Below are 12,487 nucleotides of genomic sequence, written 5' to 3'. Positions count from 1 at the left end.
AGCTGAAACTCCTTCTAAACATTAACACATTTACTCTGTGAACACCATTATAAAGGGCCCCCACTTCTAACAGATGGAGGAGCCCCAGTTTTCCAGGCAATACCCCTGGCCAGCAAACACTATGAACCCAACACCTCTATTTTAGTGTAAACACCGACTGCTTAGTGCCTCTACACAGAGAAAATGCTGTTTACCAAGTGATGGCTAAGAATAAATTCAAACTAAAAAACAACACAAAACCTTACAAAAATGTTTACCATGGGGGACTCGTCAGGGATCATACACCATGAAAAACACAACAAACAAACAATAAGTGTTTGCAAAATCCCCCGCAGCACGGTGCCATTAGTCACTTTATTTGGTGCATTACTGGGAGGCACTGGACTGCCACTACTAATCACAGGTCAGTTTTAACTACAGGTACAGTACATCTTCCCACAATGGATCACTCTCTAGACAAGAGCAAACCAGTCACATCTAAATTGGGAAAGATGCATAAACGATTGCTATGGAGTGGCACCTAATGCTCAGGGCAATGCCCGCTGCAGAAGGATCTGAGTCAAAGCCTGGCGAGCAAGGTCTGCCACCTGGCAGCACAACTGAATTCCCACCACTCCCAAGGCCCAGGGAGCAGATAACATTATTCTGCTGACAATCTGCTCTTTGAAGCTCTCCCTGAATATCACACTAGAGCCACAGCTAATGCAAACACTGTTACCTACTTACACAATTATGGCCTACACAAACAAGACTTCTCGCCTGTCTGTAGATGACTCTGGTTTTCTACTGCTCCTTGGTCATCTTTGTGGCATATGGTTTCTAAATATGCTCTGGATCCATATGGAAGCCCTGTGTCCCTAAACAATAAGCCAGATTTGCCCTGGCAGTTCCACCACCACTAGCCCTTTGATTTGAATGTGGGGATAGGAGAATGGAACACTCTATATAGAGCATCTCTGGCTCAGCTGCCACTTCCCCTGCTGGTCTGGCAGAGTCTGAGTCTGCTGATCTGCAGGGTACATCAGATGGTTCATCTATTCACTCCCCGCCAATCCCAAATCCCTTGCTGAGTTTTCTTTGAGGTCCCTAAAAAATTAAAATAGAAAAAAAAAAAGCAGAACTCCATTTGTTCCGGAAATGGACCTGACCGAAAACTCCAGCATCTGTGGAGTAACAAAAATAATAAGAAGGTGCAGGATTCATTAATTCCCTATCACTCACCCATACACACCAAAGCTACTGGAACTCAAATGCTGGGCTCACCCCTCCTGCTCACTAGAGCTTAGGAGGGGAGGAAGGGTTTGGTTTCACAGCTGGCAGGCATGGTAGTAGCTCCTGAGAAAAAGCTCACAAGGATTTAAATTCAGAGTTGCCAATGTGACCGTTTCCTCCTTTCATTCCCAGCTTTGGCTCCAAAGCTGTCCACAGGGAACATCCAGTCTAGTCTAACATATCATCTGATGTCTCTATACTTTGTCTCACTTTTGTAGCTCCAACTTGTGACCATTAACCAGAGCCTTGTCTTGGACGCGACTCCAAAGCCCTCCTTCCCCACAGACTTTTTGCCATAGTCAGAGTGCATTGGAGTACTAGAGGCTCAAAACAAGCAGCCTCAGCCCCTCCTGATGCTCACTGTTCAAACCCTGCCTCTTCAGTGCACCAAGAAGGGGTTAAAACATTAGCACAAGTCAAGCCATAGAGTAAACACAGTTTCCTGTGAGCAGGAAGACAGAGAAGGCTCTGAAAAATCACACAGCTGTATAGCCTGGGAAAGAAATAAAAGCAAGAAAAATGAGTGAAAGGTACAGACTCATCAGATGTGACGCTGCAAAGACACTAAGAGAAAGAAAACTCAGAGGGCCGTTCCAACCCCAAGGGACACAGGCACACCAAAGGGTGTCCCTGATGCTCTACCAGCACCCTCAGCTAACTGAGAACATGACTGTGTCCTCCATCCAATGGCTCCTGTGGTTTCACGGGCCAGCCACAGGGCCCCACACACACCAGCCAGCGAACAGCCTGAACATCTGGGGCAGCAGGTTTCAAGAACAGCACTCACTCTCACAGGTCCTGCCCAGCAGAGAAAAGCAGAGCTAACAACTGTTACGGGGCTCTCGATTTTTAAGCCAATTCCTTCACAATTTGACAGCCAACCTGAATGTTTTAGATGGTGATATCAAGTGCCTGTGGTTAAAAGGATACATGACTTTGAATGCTTGCCCACCAGCCCCAAAACCTGGCTAACTACACCCTTTAAGACAAAGGCACTTTTATGGAGGCGTAAGAAAAAAGTACTCTATCCACCTCTAATCCACCACAGAAGATGGCCAACTAAGATCAGTGGGTTTGTCTGGGCAGAACCCAAAACACACACCTGTACCACTAATTCTTAGAAGATTACTCTAGTAATCTTCAAAACAGAGCAACACAGGATACACTCACTGCCCTAAACTATCTCAAGCGGCACTGATGGTACACATAGCCTGTTCTTTGTAATGGAAACTCCAGAGGTGACCTGGAATCTTCTCCATCATCTCTGCAGCTCAGCACAGCAGAGTACGCCATTCCTTGGCAACCCTTGCTCTGGGTTCAAGCCAGTGCTGCCAACAGCACATACAAAGACAGCTTTAAACAGAAAATACACAAGATCATATCTTCAGATGAGAACTTGGTTTTGTGGACAGCAGAGACACTCTGAACAAGCCAAATGTGGACTGACAGCAGAAATAGCTCTGAGAAGCCAAAACAACCCTGCCTCAAAGAAACAAACAAGCAAACATCCCAAGCCATGGGGCTGGCTTAGGCTCCACAGAGTCTGAACACAGGATACTGAGTCCCATTTCTTCCTATTCTAACACACGTGCATGTCATGTCAACACAGCTTATTTCAGCATCAGCTTTCTTCATGACTATGCTTATTTGTGAGATCCCATTTGTTTGCAAGGGCATGTGAAAATAATTTTACATAAGTAAGTACTATATTAGAAATTACAGGTCAGAAGACAATGAACAGACCAGAAAGACTTTCTCTTCTTTCTCTGGTCTTCATGTAAACATCCTGGAAACTGTAGTAGTAGAACCTTAATTACTACAGAAAGAAGTGATGAAGTAACCCAATCATTCTCAAATTTTCCACCCCACCATCTACATGTCCCCCTGTTCTTCTGCTCCCTGCTGAGCCTCACATAGCAGTAGTGACAATCAGCCTCACATACACAGTTAGTGACAAGCAGACACTCTGAAGTGGTTGTCTAGCTAACAGGATAAAGGCCTCTTACTCCAGGGAGTTAATCCATTTATAAAGCATGTAATTAACCACTGTGCTTACAGAATGTTCTCCCCACCTATGACGTGAGCCAGGTCCCAGTGCAGCAGTCCCAACCCACACCTGCCCTGCAGTACAGCACTGTACAGCGCACAAGGCTTTAGGTGCTGTTTGTGGGACAAAACTCTGAGTTTGTGATGGAGTTTGATCTACTTATTCTGATAGGGCCTGTATCAATATGGGCAGCTTGCAAGGATTTCAGTGGAGCCCACATTCCCTGCCTGGTACTTTGTCCATCCTTCTAAGTAGGTAGGTAGCTCCCTTCATTGCTGGTGATAAGCACTCATGGACTTTGATACCCCACTGCATCCCCTCTATCCACACGTCCCAGGGCTGCTTGTGGCTCTAGACATCACAGAATCCTCTGTGACATGAGCAGTGTGCAACCAGTTCTTCCACCCACACACTTCAGTGCTCAAGAGCTTCAGTATTTCCACAGGTCTGTGAGCACCAACACAGGAGACAGTTGCCAACTTTCTGGATGCCTCCTATGAAAAGTCAGTCATAGCTCAGAATCAGGAGAAGGCTGCTACACTTATAAGCAGATGTTAGCAAAGCATGGCAACCCTCAGAGCTGCATCCATTAAGAAACTGCTGGAGAACTACTGACTTGACATATGCAACTGTACTATCTGCATCAAGATTCACTTTCCAAATAGTTGGCAATAAATATTCAGCTTAACATTCTGTAAGCTCTGTACCAGAGCCTGTATAACACATGCCAGTGCTCATGACATCACTTTCAACACAGAGGTAATTTAGGACTTCTTTTTTTTTTTCCCAGATAATCTTCATTTAGGCATTTCTAATTTACTTGTGGCCCCCAGAACACACCAATGCTTTTGAAATCTTGCATTCAGCAAAAATGTAGTGACACGTTTTTGGTTGGGGCTTGAGGTGTTCGTCTCTGACTTATTTATCATTGTTTCATCATCATCAATTGCAGCTCAACTAGAAGTGTGCATCTGGGAACAAAGGTCTAGAGAATAACAGGGAGCTTTAAAGGTAAATCTGCTCTGGTTCAATGCTTTTCCAATCTACATGAGAAGTAGATGCCTCTGTTGAGTGCCTCTTTCTGTGAGATGAGCTATGGACCAATGCCCAAAACTCTCATTGACATCAACCAGCTTAAAGACAGTGAGAGCAGAGCCCAGTAGCGCAGTTCCCATTTGAGCCAACAATGGAGAGGCTATTCAGAGTTAAGGCAGAAAATCAGAGCTAAGCCCCAGCCCACGCCAAGGACAGCTGCACTGATGACAGCCAGGCTGGCTATTCTACCGTACCAAAGCTCCTCTCAAAGAACAGTATTTCCTAGAGTGTTTACTTGAGACACAGACTTGGCCTTAAAAGCTCAGCCAGCTTCTGCCTGCTCAACAGTAATGGCTGCTGTGGTTTTCAAGTCTCAGACGTGCTCCAGAACAAGCTGCCTACTTTTAGGCTGTGGTAGCAAAACTGAAGCACTGGCATTAATAAATCAATCACAAGACCTCTCTGTTTCTGCTGTTTCCAAGCCTGAACTACCCACCTTCTTTCATCTTTCTTGCCCTCTCTTCCCAGGAGGATGCAGATTACTAAGGTACCTGGGTCAGTCTCTCAAGCACCACTGGTAATAATAGCTAGACAAGGAAATTTTCTTAACTTGAAATACAGGGCTACACAGCACTGGGGGAGAGCAGAGGGAAAAAAAAGCAAGCTCTTATGCTCCATCTCTTGCTACCATAACTTTCATAACTTCTTATTATGGTGTGATTTTTAAGCATTAGCACCTCCCATTATCTTGTGGGTGCTGACTGGTCACTTGTGTAAATGCTTAAGGTGGGAATTCAGTGCTACTAGTAGCAACTGGGGAGGAAAAAAAGAAAAAGCCGAACCTGTTTCTTCCACTCATTCCAGGTTCTCCTGTATATAATCAAGTCAAAAAAAGCAATGAGAAAACTGACACCAGCATCACATGCTGTCTTGGCTGCAACAGGAACAAACCCTTGGGTCCAAACAGCCACTTACCCTTTCCAATCCCCTCAAGTTCCCCTCAAACGTTCCTCTGAAGAAGGTAACTGTAAATCTTTCTCCACTTCAGAGGCTGTTACCATAAGCAAAAGATGAAACTTATCACGCCTGAAGAGAGATCCATTCATCTGCAGACTGAATACAACATGGGCAGTTACAGCATATGGCAAAGCCGCCTGCTAACTCCTTTTTCTCCCCAGGCAACGATGAGATATTTGTATCACAATGAGCCACATGCTGAGGGAGGAGTGGGAAGGGAGAGGTATCTGGCTAACAAACAGCCACTCTGGGACCCAACCCAGGCACTCCTTCTAGTCCAGACATGTCAAGGAGGAGGGAGGTGAGGATAATCCTGCTCTATTCTGGAGACCACTAGAGAGAAGGCCCTGACCTTCACTTGCAAGCAACATCTATTAAGTGGTCTTGCTGGAAAGTAAGAACAAAGTGCAGCAAAACTTCTTAATCTGCCAAGCCCTTAAGTCTACTTGGCTGAATTCAGAGAGAAGGAGCACACCAGCATTATCCTTCTGCACTGTATCGTGTCAAAGCGAGAAACAAAACATCCTTTGCCAAACCTTCTTCAAAAAGGGCCCATAGCAGACAACACAAAGGAGACAGAATGGATATATGACCAAAAGATGGCCACCCTTGGGTACCCAGCCCAGTGCCCACACTGTGACAATCAACCATTCACCCCGCTTCACATTTTGACCAGCTGTGTGTCATCGCTGCAGTTACAATCTCTGGGTTTTGCTGCATGATTTTTGCTGCAGCCTGCAGGCAGCCCACCCAAAACCACTGCCAGTAGGTACAGGACACTGGGCTCTGCCTTCAGCTACTAACAATAGGTATTACTTTCAATGGTGCTCTAAGGAGATAAAAAAAGCCATGCAGAGGTCAAAAGCCCATTCATGTGCAGACAGATGCTGGCACCAGAGATGGAAGCACTTTCCCTGCCTTTCACTTGCTCAACTAGTCCATCTCTTCCAGATACCCTAGGATTGCCCATTTGTTCCCTCCAGGCCAACCTATCCCTCAGAGTCACACCAGTAGCTAAATCCACACATAGCACCTCCAGCATCACCCAGAACATCTCCCTAAGTCAAATCCCAAGGACATATGCCCGTGGTGCCCATATGCCCATTTGATCTCCTCTCCCTGGTCTGCAGCCAAAGAACCAGCTCTAGCCTAATACCTTCTTACCAGGCTTTGGAGCTTAGAGAAAAAAGACAGATAGTTGAGTTGGGAAGGTAGCCAGCAAGCCTGCCAATCTAAATGATAAGCCGCTGGCTTTAACCTCAGGCTCATAATTTACTACCACTGGTGCCAGGTACTATTATTGTCCCTTTGGGAAGCTTAATACCAAAAATAAATTTAAAAAATAAAGACTCTTAGTTGTCTCCACTGATTTCTACCCTCCTCTTCCCCTTCCTAATTCACAGATCTCTCTCTTCCCTCCAGTACATTCTTCCATTAACTCATTCAAGCTCTCTTGTATATTCCAGATCACCCTAACCAAGCCAGTTACCAATCAGATTGCCTTTCAAGATCTACAGCAGCATCTCAAGGAACCAGGTTCCAGATATTTCAGAGGATATTCTCACTATGGGCTCATGCTTGGACACAACCAATGGTACCAAGGCTCCACAACAGTCCAAATAACTGTATCACTTAACATCTCCTGGCAAGAGAAGCTGTGTCTGGAATCCCAGAGCCTCCTGCAGCAGAACTATACCCTTGCTAGATGACCAGTTTAATACCTCTTTTTTTTTTTTCCTCAGCCTGACTTTCCCATGCTAGGATTGTCTTGCATCAGCTTTGCATAGCATTTGTTTTATTGGCTGCTTCATTGCCAAATACTGGCAGGGGTGAGATGGTCAGAGGCTTCAGTGTGGGATGAACTGCTGCCTTAGAGTATTTTTTAGAGATGAAAAATAAAAGCAAAATAGCAGAAGGTTACCAGAAGCAGAATTTCTCATTCTATCGTGGTGCAACTGGTTTCTGCAATAGTTTCCTTATTATATTGCTTCAAGAAGCAAACAACCGTACTTGGGGACAAAGAACTGCTATGGCCCAGCTTTTCACACTTGTAAAAGACAAGTTCTGGACTCAGCCTGTGAAGAAGTGGTGTAAGCCATTATATTCAGCACAGAATGTTGACTCAGTCACTCTGGGGAGCGAGACCCAAGGCAGAGAAAGACAAAACCATCATCAGTGCAGGAGTGGGTTTTCTGGCATCCCCAAGCAGTGAGAAACAAGTTCAGAAATGACAACAGATGATAACAATTTTCAGTAACTGACAAGGGCTAGATTCAAATGGGGGGCTGAAAGGTAAAAAGGACTTGTGAGCTCACATATTCTCTATCTGGAAGCTATTTGTCAAGTCAGGGAGAGGCAGGCAAGGGCAAAGCCCAGCTGTGTTAAGGATATGGAAATTTCACCCTGGATCCATTAGCAGCATAACCCTAGACCTCAGTGGATCAGAGTTCACACACTGAGCCTTCCTTGGTCATTTTATGGTATGTGCCCACAGCTTGCTTTCCTGAAGCTTCTGTGCAACTGGTATCAGCCCAAAAGAGAGCTTTCAAAGCCTGCCAGTCCCTGCCCAACCAAAATAACAGCATTCAAGTATTCAGCTGAGGAACCATTGAGCTTGATCACACAGCTAAGCTCAGATCAGAGATAATGCTGCCCCAGGTCATTTCAATGCCAAGCCAAGACAAAACCTCCATCACCCATCATGCACTGAAACTATTCACTCACCAAAACAGTGCAGTGTCTGCAACAAGAAATTCAAGTTTTGGGTGCGTTTTTCTCTTTTGTGTTGGCCCTTTTCATCCTAGAATCTCAAAGCATTCTAAATGAAGCATTAGGCCTCCATAAGACAATGGAAGTTTGATATTATCTACTCATACACACAGATAAACTGTAGCAGAAGTGTTTCACTTGTTCAAAGCTACCTAATGACTTTATAGTATAACCCAGGTACGCAGATTCTGCTTTGTACTTTTAAGTGATGCTTTCCCTACCAACCACCTACCCACATAGAAATGAAAACAGTTTGTTTTCTCATCTTGCCAACCCAAAGCTGCTCTCAGATTACCATTCCCCTCCCTGCAAAGGCTGCACTCTGAAATCTACTCTCACCATCTTGAAAAATCAGCGGAGCTCCAGCAAGCCCCACTAAATAGCACAGGAGGAAGGATCATCTACTTCCTCTCTGTTTACAGAGCACGTCAAGAACAATCAATCTCTTCCCCAGGAAACAAAGAGCAGTTCCAAATAGGCTGAACCTCCTTATATCTCTGCCAAACTTTGTGGTCCTTGTTGCCTTTACATAAAACCATCAAAAGCTCTCCAGGCTCTGCCTGACCTCAAGAATCAGCACTACCACAAAAGCCAGATCTGCACATGCTAACAGGGTGCCAGTCTTTCTGGGACACACACAGCCTTCATTAAATGGCAAGTGGTTGGCAGCAAGGGCTGCGCGTAATGAGGTTGCTATCTAAGAACCATGATCAAGGGGCAGCTAGGAGAAGGCATTCACTGCAGCAATACAGGCGTCTGCACGAGCCAGGGTATTTCAGCCCAATTAAGGGAAAGAAAAGAAGAAGTCTTCTGAGGTAATTTTCCAGTCCTTTGGAGAAGTGAAGAAAAGCGTGTATTGAATTCCCTTCTTAGCCACAATAGAGAAGAGATGAAGCGGGTAGCTAACCAACCAGGGTGGGTAATACTCCAGCAACTGTCCAGACTGATGGCTGGGGCACAAAAGGGTAGAATCACACTGTCCTGTGAAGCTGGAAAGACATGGCTTGGCACCTATCCAGAATGGGATGTTTTAAACATGCTCTTATGCAGCCTTTCCTGCTGAGAAAGGCTGAACTGAAAGGTCCAGATGGTGGAGATTTCCATTTTATCCACAGGTCATGGAGGTAGAAGCACAGCAATACCCTAATCCCTTAAACGCAATCAGACTTCCCCCAGCCCACTTTTCTCTCTCAGATTTGCTCCCCTTGCTTACAGAAAGGCATAAACTCACTGCAGCCCAGGAAGGCACGTCTTCCTGCAAAAACTGCCTGGTTTGTTCAACCCTAAGAACAGCTTAAGCATCCCAACACAGAGCTGCTCCACACCACAGCTCTCTGGACTAATCTTCTATCATCATCCAACAGAAACAGGATTTGGTGCAAAGACAAAGCACTCCCCATCTCTTCACCCATGCTTGAGCAACTACAGCATGCACATAAACAAATCTTTCTGTCTCTGAACATATTTGCTTCTAGAACTAAATAATTTTGCCAGATACATGGAGCTGCATGAATGCTCGGGGACAAGTGTGGGAAACATCTGTTGTTCAGAAAAGTATCCATCTGATCAAGTCCATCAACTTAGTTCTGGCAAGCAAACACATAAGATAGTAAGGATACAAATCATAAAGAGTGGCTTGATGGACAGAACCCAGGTGGAGCCCTAGAGTAGCCAGTTAATATCAACTTTGCTCATTTGCACTGTTTTGTTAACTAAAAAGGCACACTGTGCCAAACGGACAGACATTAAATAGAAGTGGCATTTTTACTGGAGAATGAAGACAGATGAAGAAAGAAATCTGTAGCTCCTGTTGGAATAGAGTCACCCAAAATGTGTCATTTTACAATTAGCTTAATACCACTTCTTTAAAAGAGATTCCACAACCTCAAAGAGAATCTACAATATAAACGTTGCTACCAATGAAACAAAACCAAAAAATAAGATTTCCACTTCTTTTAGGAAAATCATTGCCACAATTAACCCAGAATTATGGAGAACAGACAAACCAGGAAGCAAATCATCCTCACAACATTTCCCAGAAAAACCACATTGGTTTGAAAAGCTCATTCAAATAAGCCTCTAACTTGCTTGGTTTGTCTTTTACCAGTGCATTTCCAAACACTGTGCCAAAGGGGACTACAGGCAGAGAAGGTAGATGCTATATAACTAGAATCTGAATCACAGAAAGCACCTGGCACAAAGAAAAAAAATACAAAAAATAAGCTTTGAGTACATGAAATGCAAGACTGGACCTTTTGAATGTTCTGTAAGCAGAGACTTAGCAAGAAGGTAGAAGGAGGGGGTAAGGAAAACTGTACTGCAGTCCTATGTGTGTTGTTGGTTCTTGGTATACATGCAGACAGCAGGATTGAGAAGAGGCTGCTGTGTAACTGGTCCATCTCATAGGCGTAATGGGAACATTCTTAATGAGGTCAGATCTAGTACATCCAGCCAACCAGAGGCAACAAAATTCTTCCCTAATGAGAGGAAACTCAGAATTGAAAATAACTGTTTTTAAATTACTGCAATTTACCAGGGTCAGCAGATGTCTGCAGATATTCTTTCACACTGACACTCTACCAGAGCAAGAAAAACAAATAATGAAGAGCAGTTTGCAATACTAGCTCCGCAACAACACCTTCTTGAAGAGCTACAACAGATGGGCAACTATGCAGGCCAACTTACATCCTACACCAGGCATGCCCCACGTCTCTTCCTCAGTTGACCCTGGGCAAACTGTACCTCAGTCCCATCACCCTAGAGCAAAATGATGAGTAACTGCAGCTAGAGCAGTTTGCTTTTGTAAGCTATCAAGGATGTAAAAGGTACCGTTTTACATTGCTGTAAAATTCATAGGAAGTCCAAAGACCCAAGTCCAAGGGGGTCAAGAAACTCACAGATACTTAGTACCTAACATCATATCTATGCCTACTTCCACTGCACAGATGCTCATTTATACACCCCTGAACAATGAGTTCCTATCAGAGTAAATGGCATGAGTCAATCCACGGCAGCAGGTGTAACCTGACTGAATTCCAGTGATTTTGTTCCTATGCCACACAATAACCCAGACTATGTGTTGCATTCCTAATATGTACCAAGACATAGGCACAACTACAGCAAAAGCCTTTAAAGTTGCAGCAACTTTACCTCTTAAAAGAGGTATCTAAACTAATTTATCCTAGACAGACTGCAAAAGAACTGTAGGACCAACTAGACCTCTGAAGGCACAATCACAGGCAACAACTTCATGAATTTACAGAGCCTGCCTCCATAATCCTCCTCCACTTTAGCTTACAACACCTCCTCTCAAGTGATGCCACTTTCCTGGTATGAAGTTCTGCCTTACCTGCTGCATTTTTTCCAGGTCAAGGCTGGGCCTGCAGATCTTATCCCCGTATCCTTGTCGATGTCTCTTACACGGCATGACTTGCTCAAGGCCTGCCCCAACACCCGTCAAGATTAAAGGTCTAGAGGCTGGGTTGCGCACCAGAGGCTGGAGTCTCTTGGGAGGGGAGGCACTGAACAGCACAGGGCTTGGACTTGCATGCAGACCATCAGCCTGCTCTGCAACAGGCTGGAAGGACATGGCGCACAAGTTCTTCACTTCTTCGTCACTGGAGGAGGTGTTGTTGCTGTCACTGCAGCACGCAAGCCTGCTGACCTGGGACCACTTCCGCTTCTCAGCGGCAAACTCTCGGTTGATGCGCTCCAGCTCCTCCTCCGAGCTGTGGCGATCCAAGCTGGCATGGAGAAGGGCCCGGACCTTGCAGCATTGGTTCTCTTGGTTCTGGAGCTGGTTGGTGGCCAGAGGGGTCAAGGTACAATTCCGTCTTCTCTCTGGTGGGAAGAAGAGAGAAATGACAGAGCAGATCTCTATCTCATGCCATGAAATGGACCTCATTTCTCCTGACCCTTCTGAGGGTTCTTTTTTGAGTTCTCCTACCTTTGCGTAAAAATCCACTTGAATTTGACTGAATTGTGATAAAACATAAGGCATGTCTAAATGGCAGAGACTTATTACAGCTCAACAGGTATACTTTTTACAGATAAACAAATATCATGTCCAAAAACAATGGCAAAACACTTTTCTTCTATCCAAGATGCCTGGCTAGATTCAGTAACGGAGCTACCCAATACCAGTGGTGCAGGAGGGAACTAATTAGACAAATGAGTCCAGGATCATAGGGAATGGAAGGTCAAAACTGGAAGCAGAAAGGAAGACAAGACCTAGAAAAAATACAGTGCAGATGCACAAGTATGGAACAGAAGATACATTCTCACTTCCAGCTCTGTTGCTGACCTGATAGCAAATCTCAGCCACCCCACATCTACAGTACTACAAGC

At 44.9% G+C, this 12,487-nt stretch overlaps 1 protein-coding gene across 4 annotated transcripts in view; it reads right to left on the bottom strand.

Annotated features, from left to right (window-relative positions):
* The window catches only part of LOC107311139, a 101,345-nt gene that overhangs the window by 20,763 nt on the left and 68,095 nt on the right, over window positions 1-12,487 (bottom strand). For all 4 annotated transcript variants that reach the window (XM_032443618.1, XM_032443619.1, XM_015857419.2 and 1 more), the window contains one exon: window positions 11,490-11,980. In XM_032443618.1, coding sequence (XP_032299509.1) covers window positions 11,490-11,980 — 491 coding nt within the window. The remainder of the gene's footprint in view (window positions 1-11,489; window positions 11,981-12,487) is intronic.

This window comes from Coturnix japonica, chromosome 3, assembly GCF_001577835.2.
Source record: "Coturnix japonica isolate 7356 chromosome 3, Coturnix japonica 2.1, whole genome shotgun sequence".
In the NCBI taxonomy this organism is placed as follows: Eukaryota; Metazoa; Chordata; class Aves; order Galliformes; family Phasianidae; genus Coturnix; species Coturnix japonica.
This window is presented reverse-complemented; position numbering and strand designations above follow the sequence as displayed.